We start from the raw sequence: 20516 nt of genomic DNA on the forward strand, positions 1-20516 counted from the left end.
CACTTAAATGGAAATGTGGCACACAGACATGGTAATGTATTTATCTGGCTTCTTCAGAAATGAAGAATGCCAGAAAATGCCACGGTTATGTATGGTTCTCTAGTCAAGGAAATAGAAAGGAATAATTTTAGGCTAAAGTAAGAGAAGAGGTATAGCTATTTGAATCTTTACAGTGTCTACCCAGTGTCCAAAAATCCTATCCAGATATAGCAGGCAGGACTTTCTGCTTTGTTGCTAGCCATCCATAAAGGACAGCATCTACCTGCCATCAGGTCTCCTGTCTCTGTCCTCAGAAATACTTAAAATCCAAATGGATAGAGTCCTGAATAGCCTGCTCTTGCTGATTCTGCTTGAGCAGGGGGCTGCACTAGACAACTTTCAGAGGTCCCTTCCCATTTAAAGTGTTTTGTGATTCTACGATTTTCATGCTTATATAGCTTGCTTTACTGAAACTGACTTTTATTCTCAATCCCTTATGCAGTTCCTGAGAGTACAACTACCTTTCTTTCCAGTTCTGCCCAATTTTGGCATAACACATACTTAATTTTTTAATAAAACAACTTTATTTTTAGGTTAATCTGTTTAGTTAATCACTAACCAAATAAATTACAAGTCAAAATAATTGAATCTTCTCCCCAAACAAGTGTACATATTGCTTGAGGTAAAATAGTGGCAAAAATAAAACTTAGCTGCTCAGCCAACTTCTGTATATTTTGTGTTCCCCTGCCTTGCTCACCTCCTTTTCTTTCTGCCATAGAAAACCCACCATTAATTTATATCCATCAATTTATGTTGTGTTTGTCAGCTATTGGCAGATTGTGACCATTGCATAATGCAGAATTTAAAGTTTTTCCAGAATACAGACTTCCAATATTTTTATTATGTCATCTTTAGTATTTTTAGCAGAGAATTATAACATCTATGTTGCATCAGTAACAAGCAAAAATCAGAACCAAAACCACAATTGCCCTAAAAGCTCCTTACATCAGACGAATGCGTGTTTGTTAGACACAATTTAGGACAGACGGTATCCGTCAGCGCACAGCAGCATTTCCTAAGGAAAGCTGGACCTCAGGGTCAGTTAAGAGAGGATTCCTAAAAGCACCGAGGAACACATGGGATGGCCAGGTCCTGGCAGGAGCTGGTCACGATAGCACCCGACACGATTGATCCTCCCCGCTGCAAGGTGTCTGAGCCTGAGCCTTCCCCCGGGAGCGGCTCTGCCTCCCTAGGGAACCCTTCCTCATCCTCCTCGGCGGGACACCGAGCCAGCAGGGCGGTCAGAGCCAATTTATTCCCAGGGAGAGGGATAAGCAGCTAATTAATTAATGTGGCGGGCACCGAGACAAAAAGCAGCGCTGCGAGGTTTGGGGTGTGTTGGCTCCCGAGCCCCTCGGCTGTACAGCTGACTTTCTTTATTCATGTTTTTCGCCTTAAACGAGGAGGGGCTGGGGGGCGGCCGCGGGAGGATGCGGAGCCCCCGGCGCGGCGCGGAGCGGAGCCTTTCTTTCTCCGTGCCTCGCACAAGTGTCCGGGGCGCGGGGCACACCTCAGGGTTAGCAGAAAACAACAACAACAAGATAATGGCCCCTAATGCGCACCTGGGCACGGATCACACGTGGGCCGCTCCCTTCCTGTGCGAGCGGCGGGGAGCCCGCCCGCAAGCCCGCCTGCCGCGGCGCGGCTCGCTCCGCAGGGAGGGACCGACGCGTCCGGCGGTGGGCAGGGAGGCAGGCAGGGAATCGCCTTATTAAACGCATACAGCGGGGCGGGCGGCTGCCACCGCCGCCCCGTCCATGCCCGCGGAGAGCCCGAGAGCGCCGCGCTCCCCCCGCTGCCGCTGCCGGCGGGAGATCCCCGCGCAGAGCCCCGCAGAGCCCCGCATGGCGCGGCGCGGCCGCTTCCAGCGCCTCTTCGGCCGCAGCGAGTCGGAGGACTCGGAGCCCGAGGGGCCGGCGGCCGCCGCTGCCCCCCGCCGCCGCCCCTCCGCCGCCGCCGCGCCCAAGCGGCGCCCCGCGTTCCCGCACTGGCGCCCCAAGAAGAAGGAGCAGCATCCCCGGGAGGGCGGCGGTGCCGCGCCCGCCTGGAGCCCGCCGCCCGCCCCGCACCTCGAGTGCCCGGCCCCGCGGTAAGCGCGACACCCGAGCGGGCGGTGGGGGAGCCGGGGCCCGGCTGGGGGCCAGGGGTTTTTCTGTCGAGGAGGGAAAAGCGTGTCCCGCAGCCGCCTTCCCGTCCCGCGTCCGCCCCAGCCTGCTGGCGGAGCGGCGCCCGAGCCGTGTTGACAAACAGCAGCGCCCGTGTGAATGAGTAACAGCCTGTGCCCGGAGCAGGGGGAGGCTGCCTGGCCCAAAGCATCCTCCTAAGGGCGCCTGGCGTGTGTGAATGGCTGGGACTCCTCTACAGCAGTGGGCTTGCTCTGTGCTCGCGTTTTCTGGACGTGATAGAGGAGGAAGATGAAAGGGAAGAGCTTGACAACACTCTGCTACAGCGCTCCCCATAGCTATTGCTCCCCAGTGTGGTGCGAGTCTCCCATGAGTGATGATTATCTAGTGCATGCTGGCTTCTTGGGGACACAGGTATTCCCCGGGGGATGTTTAGAGCCTCTAGCCACAGCACAAGGAACCTCAGTGAGACTGTGGGGTTGCCGAGCAGTAAAACCTCTGACGTGAAGGTAATTCACAGTAGCATATGGCATATGGTGAACTTGAGGCTATGTCAGGAAAGGGTTTGGTTAATACTGCTCAGATCGGAACATCACAAGCCAGGCAGTGAGAAAATGCCAGTGCTGCCTACATTAGGGGAAAAAAAAAAGTTGTGAGCTGCTGATCTCTCAGGTGGTTGCTTCAAATTCAGAAATCTGTAAGTTTTAGAAGGTGGTTCCATATGAAAGTGTTAGTACTTGCTGAAAAGTAGACATCAGGTTTAAGTTAGAACTTGACTAAAGTACAGTCTAATTATGTTTGGATTTTATGTTGAAATGTATTATTGAAGACTTTAAACACCAAACTCTTCTATGAAAGGAAAGAAAGCCACTTATGTTTACATGTTTTTAGGAAAGAGAAAATGAAGTCTGCTTTTCAGAACTTGTAAACTGGGAAGTGATGTATTTCAGAATGCTATTGAGTGGCCAAGCTCAAGGTAATGCTGCAGGAGGAGCAGATCCCTCTTTTGCCTTCCAGAGGCCAGATAAAACAGAAGGGGGTGGGATCGCAGTGTAGCTCAGGGTGGAAGGGAGCCCCGAACAAGGCTGACTCTGAGTTCAGATCCCAGTTTCTCAGGACTGTGTCCACTTGAGTTTTGAAATCTTCCAAGAAGAGAGAGTGCACAACAACTTTGGCCAAGCTGTGTTACTCCTGCCTTGTGTGAAATAGTTTCTTCTGGTAGAAGGCTGGAGCACATTTCCGTTTGTAGCTTGTGCTGCACCTGCCATCACTACTGAATTGCCCTGTGGCTCTTGGTGACCCTGTCCTGCATACTGACAGGCAGGTGATGGGCTCTCTCTGTGCTCATCTCTTCCCTAGGCTGAACCTGCTTCCTCAGCCACTCCTCAGGGCAAGATCTTCAGCCCCTCAGTATCCTGGGGCCCTGTGCTCTTTTTACCAGTGTATTTTGTATTGAGGGGCCCAAAACTGAATAAAATATCTGGATGTGGGCAAATGAATGATGGTGTAGGAGAAGTGGCATAAGTCTTTAATCCCAACGTGGGTTCCTTTTTTTTCCAGATACCAGGATGTTTTTATTGCATAAATTTGTTTTCAAGTTCTGTGCCTAAATTACAAGAGAAGTCTAATAATTGCAAGTCTCCTGAAAGGACAGGGTTGTGGCTGCTGTTACAAAACTCTGGGGGGTTTGAGTTTTGGTCGGGGAACCAATCCTTCTGCTATTGATGACAGGCTGGGTTTGTGCCTCAGCACATGAAAATGCACGTGTATGTCACCATCTTTAACTGCAGTTGGTCATCTTCAGAGGGCACAAACTTCTCTTGTTTGTGTAGCTTTCTAACACCCTTGCCTTAAAAAAAAAAATGGAACAAGCTAAGCTTTTAGTATACAGCCAAAAACACTAAATACATTTTTAAAAATATGTTGGAGATTATGATAGCACTTCTCAAAAGACATGGTTTGAAGTATTTTATTTTTATTGCATCCATGGTAGGCTGTAATGCTTGGTCTCAAGAGTACTGTATAGGACAGATACAGTGTCCTGTTAACAGGAATGCATTTGAAGATATGAGATACTTAATTAGTGGCCTTGGTTTTAGCTTTGGTTTGGCACGTGGCAAGCATGACAGCTGTCAGTTTGAACACATGTATTTATATGGTACTCCAATTTAAACATTATCTCATCATCAGCTGTTTTGCTCGTCTTATGTTATTTTTTCAGGTAGCCAGTACTTTTCCTTGCTGTTAGTTATTTATCTGGGAGAGCAGTGCCCAGCATGGCATAAAAAAAATCTTGTGATACAAACCAAACAAGCATCCCAGCTCCTTAAACTTGAAGTTACAAGGATGCATTCTCCTGTCTCTATGAAATTTGTGTTGTACTGCCTGCATTCATGGGTGGCAGGGCAGCCAGATGAACTCCTCTGATTACTTTTTCTACCAAAAGCTTGTAGAATCTCTTTCCCTCAGATAACAGCTACAAGTTTGAGCCTCTTAACAGAAGTAGTTGCAGTGAAAAGAAAAAGAATTACAGTTGTCACCATGCTGTAGATAACTGCATCGTATTATGAAACCAATTTTTACTTGGTGTCTTGGAGGTCATGTCCTCGTACAGCTGTCATGGTTTGGACACTCAATGATCTCCACCCAATGGCAACTTTAAAAATGAAGAGGATGGCTTGGAATTTAGCTTTGTAGCAGGAAGCTGACTAGAGGAGGACAAAAAAACTGTTTATCTTTGGGTGTGTTTGTTTAGCAGTGTTTCTCACAATGTATGCTACCCTGTGAATCTTGAGCTTTTTGTATTTGATGGTCAAGACCAGACAAGTTACTTGGTCCAGTTCTGAGTTGGCTACCATAAAAATGACAGTAGTTAGATTCTTGCCCAAGATGTGTCAGTGTAATCACTGTGAAAAAGGAGGATGTTTTTGCTGTTTATTGCTTCCTCAGTTTGAAGAAACACAGATATTTGATGCTGAGCATGTTAGAAACACTACCACCAGCAACATTTCTTGTTTTTATTACTTTCCTCTCCCCTGATTAAATGAACTCAGCTCACCTTCATCAACATGCTAAATATGTGAGGGCAATGAAACCTGTGTGACTGTTATTCTACGGTGATTTGGCAAGGAAATAAAAGATATTAAGTGTTCAGTAATAGCATAAAAAGAATGAGAGGGAAACAGCATTAGGCTGCATCCAAGGAAAGTTCCTACTGTGGAATTTTACCTTATCTTGGGGAGGGACATGCGCCTCTGTGAGATATGTAGAAAGTGAAGAAACATTGTTTTTAGTGCAGAAAGTGTCAGTGAGACCAAGATCTTGTATGTCTTCCCTACTTCCATGTTCTTACTCTAAGTTACTCTTCTGTGACTTCTGTGTTAGAAGAGGTGAAGGAGCTGTGCTTCGCAGCCCATGTGTAACACCATGTTTTGGAAAAAGACGAAGAACAAATGCTTCATGCTGTGAAAAACAAAGTGTGTAATAACAGACTATTAGTAGCTCAATTGATTGACAGGAATAAAATGTAGAAAACTGTTATACAGTTTGCTGTTTTGTAAAGTACAAACCCTCAATTCAATGTACTTTTTATGGGTAACTTCACATTTGTGCATTGTCTGGTTGAAAAAAAGAAAAACTAAACATTCACCTGTGTTCTTTTGTAAGACTGAATACGGATTTCTGCAAGTGTTCTAGTTGCACTTAGCGGGAGGTGGAAATGGACAAGGGTAATTCAGTTTGATGTATAATTCTTAGTAATCTGTAATGTAAGCATAAGACATTAGGAATAAAGACTTAGTATTTTAATGTTTATAATAGGGGAGTGAAGATCTTTTAAGATATGATGATCAAGGAATTAAAGGCAAAACTTTTTTCGGAGTTGTTTTCTGTACTGTGACCTAATGAGGAAATTGATCCTTAGAAAAAAAATACATGTTTCTAGAAAGATACTAAGATAAGAGGGCTGACATGCTAAAACACTCATTTGCTTTTTTTTGCATATTTAAGAAGTAAAAAATACTGTCCTGTGAAAATGTAATGACATCTGTGCCATGAAAGTAGTAGTTTGACTTTCCTGCATGAATTTAACATCAGCTGCTGCTTCTGTGTTGCTGATATCCTGGGTTTGGTGGCTGTGTAAACACCAGGGTGAAGAACACTCTCTTTTTCATTTTGTCCTTTTCAAAACCAAATTACAATCTGAAAGACATGAACCAGTAAGACTGCTGATGCCTTCCTGGTCAGCTGGCTTGGATGTCAGGGTGTGAAAGGTAGATCCTGGTAGAGAAGAGTGACACCTCGTTCGTGACTGATGTTGTGCACAAAAATTGCTGACTTTCTTTGCTCATGCTTTTTCACTTAATCTAGAAAAAAAAATCTTAAAAAAAAGAAGGAGGAAGTTAGTGGACTCATGCCATTCACAGTCAAAGATTTTTTTTTTCCTGGGTGTTTCTGGCTTTGTTGGATGTTTATTTGAAGAGATGGTTTACCTTCTGTATCCAGGTGAATCTGATCCATAGTAGGGCTGAGTTCCATTCAGGTAATAGGAGTTCTGTACTGAAAATCTAAATGCCTGTTAAAACAAGGAGTGTTGTGAAAAAGCAGGTTCTTTCCTACTCAAACTAGGTGCCAGTCTTGGCACCTCTGGTTTTTGTGTGTCAGATCCACACTTGGAAATAGTGACAAATAGAAATAGAAAGGTCTTTTGGGAGATTACTATTATAAAACACCACTATAGAAACCAGCCAGGAAGGTGCACAAACAAAAAGTTCTTATTGAATGCAGTACATACAGTTGGCACTTAGTAATGCATGGAGTGCTAAAAACAATGTTAAATACTGAATGCCTACCACTTCAGTGAGTACCACTTGTCTCAGTGAGAAAACAGCAGTTTTCAGACTCTACTCTTTCTCAGCACACCTGTCTCTTGTCTTCTTTTCTCCTCGTCTTGGTCCTTGCTCCTACAACTCTGTCCCATCTTTCCCTCCCTCTCCATCCTCTCAAGATTTACATCATGCAGTTTATGCTGCACACTCTAGTGGATTTCTGCTTGCATGGAACAAAGAGAAGAGTGGTGCTTTATTGTACCTGTGGTGATCTCAGGGAAGAGGCAGGACAACATTTGTGGGTAGAAATTAGTATGTTATAGAAAGGGTCAATATAGTTAGTTTCATTTACTTCATATACAAGATGACATCCATATCCTTTAACTTCAGATATCTGCATCTGAAATAGTTCTTCACTTTATAATTGAAGAGGGCAAATAGTGATGTCTGGTGTGCAGTGCTTCTCACCTTAAGGTGAGTGTCTAAACCAGGCTAAATGAATTACATCTGAGAAGTACAAGCTTTTTCTCATTGACTTTAAAAGCTGCCTGAAGGTGACACCTTCAACATCTGAATTTTGGCATCTAAATTCCATCAATGTTACCCAATGTGGGGGAGTCCATAGGGTGATACTTCCACGTAGGAGATCCTACAGTGCAAAGTCAAACAGTGGTGAGCTTCAAAAACTATGTTCTGATTTTTCATATGCAGCTTTAAGTCACCTTCTTTGTTCACAAGCAGTCTGGTTTGAGAGACTCATTTTTGCATAATTTCTATTATTCAGGATATTATGTTATTCATTTCATTGTGGTTAAGACTTTCCAAGTTTCTTTAGGGAGCTGGGATTGATCCCTACTTCTGCATTTTCTTGGGATGGCTGGGAAAGGCATGGGAAACAAACCTTTCCCAGACAGCTTGAGAAAGAGAACAGGGGAAGCAGGAGACAAGGGAGAGGATATTACTACACCTATGGTCTGCTTTGGAGAAGTTTAGCCAAAATAGCAACGCTTAGGCAAGTTAAATTCTCCTTGAAATATAATCCTGTGATAAGAAAGATGGAGAACTGTTAATACTAGGCAATTCTTCCTTTAGCAGCTTGCATTTAAAAATAGAATAAAAACATGAGGACCTGTTTGGTCACCAGAGGTGCAAGAGGGGAAAAAAAAAACCCTTCAGCTTTCAAAACAGACAGAAGTCATCAGTGATTTGCTTGCATATAATGTATCTGATAGTGGTGTATCTTTGTATATATGATTTTTGTATTTGTCACACCAGCAAACCTTCTGCTGTACATCTTATCTTCACGCATGTTTGTTCATGCAGCCACGTACGGTGAGCTCCCACAATCCGTCATCAAATATTTCATCATTCCGTGCTCCCTTGAGACAAGAAGGGAAAGACAGATAGGCAAAGACTGATCAATGTAAGAGACTGGCCTCCTTTAGTGCTCTCTGGAAAAAAACCCAAAAACAGTATTTATTTAAAGAAAATAAGATACCATCTTCTGTGTTATTCTTGAACTGTACTTGGAAATTCTGAAATAAAAATTTTAAAAAATGTTAGTTGGATAAAATTTCTTCATGATACCTGAATCCTTTATTCATTTAGAATTCACAGTTATAAAGTCAACCAAACTAAAGTTTAAAAATGTCCTGAGCTGAGAAAATTTGTAAAACAGGCATATTTGATGAATTCCCCAAATCCTGAGTTTCAGGTAGAGCCCAATGCCAGAAGCAAAGCTACTATATTTGCAGTCCCAAAATAGGTTCTTTTATTCTGTGTGCAAGGGGCCAGTCCACACACATAGTCAAGGTATTTGATTTATTTACAGTTCTCTGCAGAAGGGGGTGCTGGGTGTCAAACCCACAAAGCCAACACTACCAAAACATTTCACGATACGTTTTAGCAAACGGAAGCCTTAATTCATTGGCTACAAGTTTCATAGTTCTTGTATTAGACTTGGACACATTAATTAGTGTTCTATCTTCATTTGGTTAATTATTCTCTCTCTTCTCATGCTAATCAGGCCCACGGTGTTTCTCTTCTCTTGGGCTGGTGGGTTTTTGGGTCAATGATCCATGAGTTGGGATCTCCCCCTGCAGAATTCCCTTTTACCCAGTCACAGCTGGCTCAGCACAGTTGCTGGGTAAAGTTTATTTATTTCTTCCTTATCTTGGGGGTTCTGCCCAATGTCCTTGTGGTCCATAAATTCTGCATTCTTTGTGTCTGCTGTCAGTGGTACATCCTTCTCCCCAACTTTTGTTATCTTCCCTCTGGGTGTGAGATCACTGAAACCTGCCAGGCCCTAAAGCTTAGCAAGACAATTCTACCAACCAGTAATTTGTCTTTCTAACATCTGCACATCATTTAGAGCTCATGTGCTGCTCTCTGTTTCAGACTAAATCTCCTTTCTTATTGATTAGACTTGAAAGTATGTGAAGATCAAATATCAACAATCCTTCCTTAAGAAGATTTTTATGTATTTAACATTTTCCAGCATTTTGACAAAAGAAAATGCAAAAATTTTAGTAAGGATGACTTATTACAGTGCTCCTTGTACAGTTTAATCACTCCATAAGTACTCTAAGAAATATAGGCAGGCAGAGGGGCCCCTGTGCATCCTTTGACCAGCTTTTTTATTGTTGGTCTTTCTTCTTTGTAAACTACTTCTTTATTGTCTCCAGAGTATTTTGAAATTTGCTGGTGCCACATCTGTGGTCCTGCTGTTGAGGCAAGGCTGTAGGTCAGGAATACTGCCTGATGCCATTCAAATCCAGAAGGATCAGATGCCATTCAAATCCAGAAGGATTCAACTTCACAGACTATGAACAGCCAAGCAGAAAATGTTTAAGTTGCAAGGCCTAGTGGAAAGCATCATTTTCCATTTGTCCCTTCTTTATGGCCAGGAGCAGGTGCCACAATGTAGTGTCTCAGGGCTCATGGAGGGTCGTATAGATGACTTGTAATTAATGCTGGGAAAGTGGAAGAGAACCTCTAAAATCAGTGGACTGGTGAGAAGAGGCTGCTTTTTAGGAAATTATGGTTTTCTGGTTTTTTTCCTGGCAGAAGGCTAACAGAATTTCTCATGCTGCAACTTGTACCCCTTCTCTCTCAGTCCTTCCCTGGGCACCTCCAAGGACAGATTGGCTCCTGTTAAGCAGCCAGTTTCTACTCATCCAGGTGTTTCTTGTACCTCATATCCCAGCATCTAAGCATCTTGGTGGTCCTTCTCTGTAGTCACATAATTTTGTACACTTCTCATGTACAGGAGATGTACAGGTAGCCCCCCACTGCCAAGGCTCTGCTGCTGATAATGCTTGATGGTAGAATGATATGAAGACTAAGTCTTGCAGGGACTTGGCACTGAGAAGTGCAAGGTAATTCCAAGTGTCACTGTGAACCTGTGGATTTCTGGGGAAGGGTCTATAGTTTCTTATTCTTTGACTTTGAGAAGGTTTTACTGATCTGTTTGATTTGGTTTCCATAATTTTAATTCCTTGAGAACCACCAGTGGGATTTCATGGTGGGCATTCCACAGCAGGCAGGGAGCTGCTGTGTGATTAGCAGTCCTGACATATTTTCTTTCCCTCTGCTGAAAATCCTGTGCCACTTATGAATTATTTAGTGAGGAACGAGTAATTATTGTAACAAAATATATAGTTAGGATTTTTGGTACAGTATAAACACATTTGGCATTAAATAAAACCATATGGTTATTAATAAGATTCTATAACATTATACTGCCATCTCCATCTTCAAGGTCAGTGTTTTGATGATTCACCCGTGGTTATACTGTTTTACAGATAAAGTACAAATAATTAATTCTCCATGGTATAGGGAGGAGACGTGCTGATACATGCTAGAGCTTCCCTGATGTCCCCTTTTGAAGCATCTCTGTGACCTCCCTCAGCTGTGTGCAAAACTGAAGGAGTAGGGGAGAAAATCGGGATGTATATGATATCAATCTTACATTCTCTCTATTGGAAATTAAGAGATTATGTTCTTCTTCTTTGAAGATTTGTGCACTTGGTGAAGAGGAAAACATTGTTGTGTCTGGCAGGCTGCAATGAGGTCACCCCAAAGCTTTCTTTTTTCCAGGCTAAGCAATTCCAGTTCTCTCAGCCTTTCCTCAGAGGAGAGGTTCTCCATCCCCCATATCAGCTTGGTGCCCCTTCTCTGGACTTGCTCCAACAGGTCCCTGTCATTCCTGTGCTGGGGACCCCAGAGCTGGATGCAGCACTGCAGGTGGGGTCTCACCTCCCTGGGTTAGAAGCTGTCTGGGAGCGAGATACATTCTGTTTGGAAGCACCATAGCTGGGTTTGTCTACCATTAACAAAAACAGCTTCCTGCAGTCACGTTCTGTAGAGAGGCAGATTGGATGGTTGGGCTGATGGATTGGTTTTTGCAGCCCTGAGAATAAGCTCACATAGTCAGCCTGGAAGGATGGATGTGCAGGCACAGCACCCAGCTAACACAGTGACATGGCTTGTAAACTACAGCTGCTTTTTACCTGGCTGATTTGGACTTGGACACATTAAACACAGACATCTGCCTCACCCCACCTTGTAGATGTATTCTGAGTTAACTTTGTGAGATTCTTCTGATTTGTGGCTGGATTCCTTATCTTATTCAGTGGGAGGTACCCTTGTCTGTTTTCAGTTTAGGCAGTAAGAAATCTTTTTCTCTCACCTTTTGTCTGTGTTGTTAGTTTACTGACTAATCTCTCCCAGGCTGTGGTGGCTTGGGTTGTGTGTTTATCAAATGTCTAGAATAATGGAGTCTGATTTTGACTATGCAAATAGTAAATAACAGCACAAAAGACCAAAAAAAAGTTGGCATCTTTCAAAAGCCCTGAATGAGTACATATCATTTGCAATTTCAGAGTGGAACTTATCAGGCTTTTTAGTCCTTGTGTAATTTAATGGGTGTGTATGAAGTGAAGAATTAAAAAAGAGAGGCTGAGAGGCCTATGAACATTCCACAGGGGAGTATTTTAAATACAAGTGACAATCCTGCAGGTAATGAGTGTACTCACATGAAATGGACTCCCTGGTTCCTGATGAACAGCTCAATGCCCTTTCCTGTCACGTTTCCTGTCAGAAACTGAGTGTAGCCAGGGCTCTTCTGTGTTCGGGTTGAACCCTCCTGATGTTTTCAGGAAAATGCTTATATTTATTGTTCTAACAAACCTGAATTATGGAGATTTTTGTGTTCTCTGATGGAAGCATAGAAATCCAAAGGCAGCCAGAGCTGTACTATTACTCATGAGTCTGTGTCACTGTTAGCACTATCTTAGGCCACGTATCTGTGGCTTGGAGCGACTGGTAATTGAACTAACCAGTTCTTCAATAAGATCTAGATGGTATCTTCTTCTCTTGGGATGAGTAGAAAACTTTACTATATAGCCTTTGAGTAAAGGTGAAGCTAGTCCTTTTAACATAGGATTTTCAGTGTTCCATATGAAATAAATTTATGGGTAAGTTAGATTCTGTGGGAGAGACCTCACATTTTCACTATAATTCAATATGAAAGGACAAAAGTTAGTAGAGTTACAACAGTAGTGTCTCCTGGTTCATTATAGTTAATAAATCAAACAAAAAAAATAAAATTAACCTTAACAATTGAGGCCTAAATGCCGCTTTTTCTGTGAAGATAATGAGCTTCTCATCTTGACTTTCAAGAACTATTTGTTAGTGCAAACATACTGTCTTTCAAAGGATAATTTAGAAGATGCTTTAATTTTTATAAACTGAAGTTCAAAACAAAAAGGACTCTTATCCCAAAAAACTTCTACATGTGTGCCAGGGTGGTGGGAATATCTTACAAAGAAATAAAAAATTAGAAAATCAGCATATACTTCATAATGTAAGTTTTTGTCAGAAGTAAATCTAGTCAGATGATAAACTAGTCTGTTTTGTTATGTGAAAAGTCTCAATTTTTCCTCCTGTAAGTACTAACCACAGTGTGGTAGTGAGACTTCCATACAAAAACACAATCAAAAAGTGACCTCAAGTATAAACATTGTGAAACGGTGTTGTACTTTAGTCCTGAGTATTTTTATGAATCCTCTGCATCCTGAATGAACCTAGATTTAATGGACTTTTATCTCTTTTCTCCCCACTGCAGAGCACAGTGCTCAGAAGCTGTGTGTGAGCCTGGCAGGAGCTGCTGGCACTGGAAGAATGTCCCACTAGCTGCCAAACCAGTGGGGCAGCATTGGAGGCAGTAATAATAGTTCAGGGCTCACCTGGAGGTATTCGAGGGAGGATTGCATCTTACAGGATGCTTGCTTTGGCTGCTGGGGAGGAACTGAACAGGAAGTGTCCAACAAAAACTTGGCAACTTTAAGTTCTCAATTTCTGCGTCTACATGTGCTCTAGCAAGTTGAAATATTGAGCAGAGTATTTTTGATGACATTGTAGTGTTGCCTGATGTAGTCAAGATTTTTGTGATGAGTATTTATGTTTAAATATTCTGTCAGGTTTCTTCTAAAAGTACAAAATATGATTAGGCCATGGGAGATGTTTAATTACTGTTAGGTATTTGAATCCAAACATGTTGGATGCATGTTTACTTTATCTGATTTGTCTTCAGAGATTTATTTGTCAGTTGTTTTCCTTGGAATTGTTTTAATTATTTTTTAAAATGATTTTGCTAAATATAATCAGGGTGATTTATTAATATCACTGCCGTTGTGATTGATTTACTTGCCACATGCTACAGTTAGTTTTGCTTAGCTTTGCTTGGTTTAAAAAAAAAAAAAGGTCTGTATACCTGTTTGGACATGTCTAATCTCTTCTGAGTTAGATCTGAGTTACCTGACAACCTTTGACATATTTCCTTGTGTAATTCTTCTGAACAGTGCTTTCCCCCTCCCTGCTTGTTTTCTGCAGGAGTGCTTCTCCTGCATCCAGCTCAAAGCAAGTCCTTTATGCTCTAAAGACCCCACATGTTGATAATTGGTTAAGGTTTGTCAAAGGCCACAAGTCTTCTGTTCCCACTGTTCCTCATAACGTTCCCTGGAGCTTTTTCTCACCGGCAATGGCCTGGATAGGCTTTTCCAGCTGAAGAGGAGCTCTCCTGTCCTTACCATGGGACAGCTGCCAAAGCAATGTGCTAGAATGTATTCCTTTCTTCCCACAGTGAGATGTATGGGTTCTGACTTAGTTTCACACCAGGCACGAGTCAACAAGAGTTTACCATCAATTTCCTGGTCGAGACTTTGCAACCAAGACAGAGGGATTTCTCCCTCATTAGTAATACTACTTATTTTTTTCCAACATGCACTTCCCTCAGTTCTTTTTCTAGACATAATATTCCCCAGACTACCCACCATCTGATCTGTTTCTCTCATAATTCTGAAATATATTTTTATTCACTTCCAGAGGACTCACCGGTATACAGGCTGTATTGCACCATAGGTGTGTAGAGTAGATTTGATATAAATTTAAAAAATATAAATTAGTTTTATATACAAGACATAATAATTGTTTTCATTCTAACACATGCATTTTGATTTACTGAGTTTTCTTACTAGCAGGATGTACTTTACATGTGCAGATGATTATAAATAAGTTTTGCTGCTGATGACAAATTAAGTGTTCATGTCATCTAATGAAGAAGTGTGAGCAGCCAGGTGTTGGTGGCAGCAGGCCATGATGTGTGTGAGATACACGTGCTTCCTTTTTTTTACTTTCAAAAGAAATCAGAGTGCTTCTCCAAGGGTAGATTTTGTTAGTTGGTGCTTTTCTTTTCTTTTTTTTTTTTTTTCTTAGTGTGTGTAATATTCCATCTAGTGTTTGAGTCATTTTTACTCATGAAAAGAGCTATGAACCCCTCTTTCAAGTAACCTCTCACTCAGTTTGTGGGAAGAAGACATGCAGTTGCTTTTATCTCTCCAATCACATTAGTAGTGTCAGGGGAAACAGCTGTGAAATGAAGGTTATGGAGACTTAATGAAAATAAATTCTGTCTAACTGGATACTGAAATGTGGACAGACTTACTTGATTTAACATTTTTTATGTCTTCCCTGGGTTCCCTCACTTGTCTCTCTTTTCCTTGTAATTTTAGCCTGTGAATATAAAAACGTGGAGAGTCTTTTGAGACTTGTGAGATTTTCTGAACTTTAGTGTCAGGTTATACAGGAGAAAATAGAGAAATTACTCCTACAGCAGAACAAGGGTTTGGCAGAAGCTTTCTCTGTGTGTATGTATTTTAAATAGTCTGGTTTGCTTTTGAGCAGTGGTCCTCATTTCAGGTTCAGAGATGCATGTGTGTGTGGTTACTGTGCTCAAACATAAGGACTTTCTAATCCAGCAATATCCACAAGGATCCACAGATTTGCCACTGCCACTTTTGCTTCCTCTCACAGGAACAGAGGGCCAAGCTTCTTCCCCTGTTTCAAATGCTTCTTGTTCTTGTGGAGTTTTTAAATTCAATTTCTAATTCTTTCAATCAGCTGAGGTTCATTGGTTTAGGTCCTTTGTCACCCAGTTCACAAAGCTGAAGAAGGACACGTGGACAAACAAGGCAGTGACTGGAGGCATCTGGACTGGAGTAGTGAGCACCTCCCAAAACTGTGCACATGAATATTTTCCACTGGTGCTCATGCAGCTTTGGATGTTGGTGACCTGCTTCCGAAGTGCCTGGGTGAGGAACAGGTGCTGTGGCACTGCCAGTGCCTTCTGCATCTCTCCCAGGGTCCAGTCACGATCAAGGGGCAATAAGGAAACAATTTGGGCACTACCCTCCCTGGGATTGTGTCATCCTTTTTATCACTGTGGTGTCCAGTGCCACTGCTGGCACAAGCCAGGCTGCCAGGTTATATTTGGCAGAGAGGTCAGGGCATGTGAGCAGCAGGCAGCACTGACTAATGCTCCAGCCCTTGAAATGGTGCTGCTGATGCCATTCAGTTCCTGTCATGACCCTGCTGCCTTTGGCCCCAAAGGTACCTCCGTGCAGAGGAAGGGTGTTGCCTTTCTTTATGACTCCTCACCAAATACAGGGATTTAGGAGGATGTGATGGGTGTAAATATTCTCAGTCTTTGGTAATATGAGTAAGACCTGGAAAGAAAAGATGGTTTCCAAGATGGTCTAGAGATGCAAGGCATTTATGAGGGGACAGCATGGCCCAATTAGAGACTCTTCAGCCCCACATCTACCCAGGAGGAGTCCCTGTGGCAAGAAAATATTTGGAAGACAGTAATTGAGTTCTCAGCTGTTGGAGATCCTGTTTCCAGCTCATCCTCCAAGATGAAATGATTGTAGATGAGCACTCCACAGAAGATTTCGGAGAGTTAAGGTCTAAGATGTGATGAAGTGGCACCATGCCACCACATCAAACAGCTTGTCAGTATTGTTGTAGTCCAGCAGACAGCCTTGGGAACAGGCTCTGTGCCTATAAACCAGGGTCCTCTAGGTGATGGATTTGCTGAACTGGCCTAGGCTGCTGCGGAAGTAGCACCTCCAGCATGGTCATAAATTGTGTTTATCTTATTTGGGAGGTCCAAAGGACAGTTTTACAGTTCCACATTCATGAAATACTGCCTGTTTTCTGAGGGCATCCAAATTTGATGGTATATTCAGCAAAACACTCCTTGATGTCTTCCTTTCCCTTCCCACTTCCAAGTTAACTGATTATTCATGTGTGTGCCTGTGAACAACCACAAATAGAAGAATGGAATTTTTTTTTAATGTGTCACTTAGCTTTCCTGAAGATATGTGGTTGCATAGGCACCTTCTGCAACCACTTGCTCTACATATATGGCAGACTGGGATCACATGCTCATGAGGAAACTGAAGTTTTGGGTGTGTTTTCTCCTTTATGACATCAATGCAAAGAGCATTGAGCTACATATGAAGGATATCAAATACATAGGTACTGCTACAAAAAAACTCGTCAAGTGTATATACTTCTACTGGAGTGTATTTATGGCCAGTGCTGATTTAACTCTGATATCTTCTTTTTTTTTATTTCTCTTTTTATAACAGTTACACAGGATTGAATTAAAACATTTTTGCTTAATCGAAAGAAATAGTGATGGCATAGTAACGTAAAACCAGAGCAGTGTATGTTTTTACATGATGACTGAAAAATGGTATGAATTTCATAAATATGGCACATATATAATCTCCTGAGGACATCTTATTGTGCAGGAATCCCAATCCCAGCCCCATGAGAAGGATTTTACTTGGTGATGGGTTGACCTTGGCCAGCAATGAAGCACTCACCCACTTTGCTCATTCCTCCCCATCAGTGGGATGGGAAAGAGAATTGGAAGAGCAAATGCAAGAAGAAACTCATGGTTTAAGATAAGGATATCTTAATAAGCAAAGGAGAGGAAAACCAATCCAAATCAATGCACAGTCTCTCAATAATTCCACCTGCAGACCAGTGCCCAGCCAGTGTCTGAGCAGCAGCTACTTTGGGAAAACATCACAAAACCAGAGTTTGTATTGCTGAGCATGGTGTTACATGCTGTGGAATATCCATCCCTTTGGTCAGTTTGGGTCAGCTGTTCCCTCCCAGCCCAGTTGCTGGGGAGAATGAATGAGAAATTGATAAACCCTTGGTGCTGCACAAGCTCTGTCCAGCAGTAGCTGAAACTTTGATGTGGTGGGGTTTTCTTTTTGTTTGTTTGTTTTGATCTAAAATAGAGCACCGTATGAAGTGCTATGAAGAAGATTAACTCCATTCCATCCAGACCCAGTGCACACCCTTAGGTGCTTATTCATAGTTAATGATTTGTTATTCACTGAAATATTTATTGTATTGCTATGTGTTTGGAAAAATTGGTGGAAGAACCTTGATAGTTAAACATGTGGTGAGTTTTATGCATGTAGAAAATCTGGAAGACAGAGGAGAAAAGAACCAACTGTGACTTGGAAGATGAGAAAAGTCACTATGAAATAATCCAGGTTGCCAAAAAAATGAATATTTTCTTATATAAAGCTATATATCTAAAGCTATATATATATCTATAGCTATATATAAAAAGCTATACAGGATCTTTAATGTAGGAATTGCAAAATTAATAAAGGAAGTTTAAAGCTGATATTTCTTAAAGGAATTAAAAAATGACATTGTATTTTGAAAGCTCTTGAAATGAACTGCCTGGGGTGCACATGAAGTGAGAGCTGCAGCTTTGTTGTAGAAAAGTCCTTGATAATTTTTACAAATTAAAACATTTGTAGTTAGTAAGCTTAGAGGAAGGAAAAATAAATCCTAGACTTCAGAGCTTAATAATATTGCCTAGGAAAGACAGGAAAGGCTGTTTTTGCCCAATATGCTTTATCATATAAGTAGAGAAAAATTTGCCCTACTTTGTTTACAAAATAAAATAAATAGTGCCTTTTTAATGCTTTAATGACATATAGATTTGCACATCTAACATTATTTCATGGTCTAACTTTTTATTGTGTAAGTTTTCTTTCTTCCTTGTAGGCTTTAGTTTTGAATACTTGTTGTTGAACTTCCGTGTTTATATTTCTTAATCCACGCAAGCATGAATTTGGACACAAATCCACGTCCAAGCAAATAGCTGATCATATCTTGCCACAGTGTGACATTCCCTGCTGCCCTGCATTACTTAGGTAGTAGAGAAATGTTATCACTGGTACATCTGCTGCCCTGGAGGTTACTAGAAATGTCACTATTGTCTCTTGATCTTGATTTAAAAGACCATGGAGGTGCAGATGTTGTGTCCCTCTTGGATGGCTCCCAGGAGCCCGCTGATGTCCTCTCTCAGTGGCTTTGGTGTTCACACCAGCTGCTCTGTGGTGTTGGTGCCTCCTGCCACATGTTTTCCCTGGCAGATGCTGGGTCTTGGTGGTGATAAATCTGATGAAGCTGTTAGGATAATTGCAGATGTTTCAGTGTAATTGTGTCTCCTCCCTTCCTTCTTACTGGACATACCAAGTTTTTGGTACAGCACTTACCACAGTGAGATTCTCAGCATAATTGCAGTGCAAATAGTACTAGATTTTACCTCTTACTCTATTTTTTTTTTTTGGCTTTAATGCAGTTTACCTGTTGATTACATTGTACTACTTAATATTTGAGTTTGAATTTTTACATGGCACCTACATAGAACAAGTGTGACAGAAAACAACAAATTGCAAAATCACTGCAGACAGTTTTTTTAATGTTTATACAAATTAATTTTTCCTGAAACTTCTTTCCATTTTCTCCAAGAAGAAGAAATACGTGATTTAAAAAATGGCTTGAGGAATCCTTCTTCTGTTAATTGTTGAAGAAGTCCTCACATTCCTTCATCTCTAATACTTTTAGAAGTGTTTTACTTTGTCCACTCTGATTTCTTTATGTCTCATATGCTGGAACAGTCTCATTATTTACATCTACTCAATAATATGTCCTAAATATGTTTATTTTGGTTAGTTTTGCACCCTTTTATGCTGCTCTGCTGTCCTTTAATCTAGCCCAAATTACAATTTAATAATGAAGGTGAGGGTTGAGGAGGACAGACAATTCTAGTTCAAAAAGTTAGCTGTAAAATAAAACCCTTCAGTCCTCTTGCATCTTCTGGTGTTGCAGTCCAAAAAATTCTAGATTCTTCTGGGTTCAGTCTGCCCAGACTTCCAAGGGCAACTCTGCTTTTGTGTCCCTGTGTACAGAGTGCAGTGCAGAACTGCTGCTGCATGTGGCTTACAGAGCCAAGGGGGAGCTGAGGCTTTTCTTTAATGAAAACTGTGTGCCATTTTACCAGGGATGAGAAAAGCCTCTTAACAGAAGTAGTTCAGTAACTGCCTGATGAAGTTCCTATAGCAAAACTGACTTTTGAGCCAACTCTGAGTATGTGCCTAGTAGAGCACGAAAAAAGAATTACTAAGGACATAGAACCAAGCAAAATAAAAGCAGAGTATAACATAAGCAGTTTGGTTTGCCCCTTCTTGTATTTATCTTCTAGAGGGTTTCCATCTTTTCTTCTCTACCACAACTGCTTTTATTAATTTGTTTTGTGCCAATTAATGCATTTGGCTATACCAGCTATACCTTAGCTGGAAATTTTAAGTAAGGAGACTGACATTTCATTTTAACCTATTTTGGGAGTTCTGATCAATACTGGGAGGATAAAAATGGATTTGGGGTAATATTTACATTATACAGATGTACATGGTAAGAAAATAAACTTTCAATGAACGAGCTGGTTTCACACTCATAGTGAGATGGGTGTGTAAAATAAAGGTTGTTAATTCTAGAGATTTTTGTGCTGAAATTTGTAAAGCTTGAGTTGTGTTTATTGCTTCCATTTTCACTACTCTTCTGACACATCCTTAAGGAAGAGGAGTATTGGGAATAGTTGTGTAAGTTATTTTGAGCAACTGAACTTACCTCATTGCCTGAGAAGGATATGGGGTCTTGCTTCCAGGTACAGCCATTGTTGTTCTGAAGTTCCTAAAAATGTTATTGCATGTTTTAATTAGTGAGAGCTGAGTTATTAAAATTATGTTGAACTAGCTCTCATTAGGGAAACCAAGCCTTCAGTGTCCTCTTGTTTCTGTAGCTC

General features: G+C 41.6%; 1 protein-coding gene across 1 annotated transcript in view; it reads left to right on the top strand.

Annotated features, from left to right (window-relative positions):
• Positions 1-1883: 1883 nt before the first annotated feature.
• Positions 1884-20516, top strand: part of CRYBG1 (crystallin beta-gamma domain containing 1) — a 95589-nt gene continuing 76956 nt past the window's right edge. The window contains 1 exon segment of the mRNA XM_066547551.1: positions 1884-2128. Coding sequence (XP_066403648.1) covers positions 1884-2128 — 245 coding nt within the window.

The sequence above is a fragment of the Molothrus aeneus genome, chromosome 3 (assembly GCF_037042795.1).
Source record: "Molothrus aeneus isolate 106 chromosome 3, BPBGC_Maene_1.0, whole genome shotgun sequence".
Classification (NCBI taxonomy): domain Eukaryota; kingdom Metazoa; phylum Chordata; class Aves; order Passeriformes; family Icteridae; genus Molothrus; species Molothrus aeneus.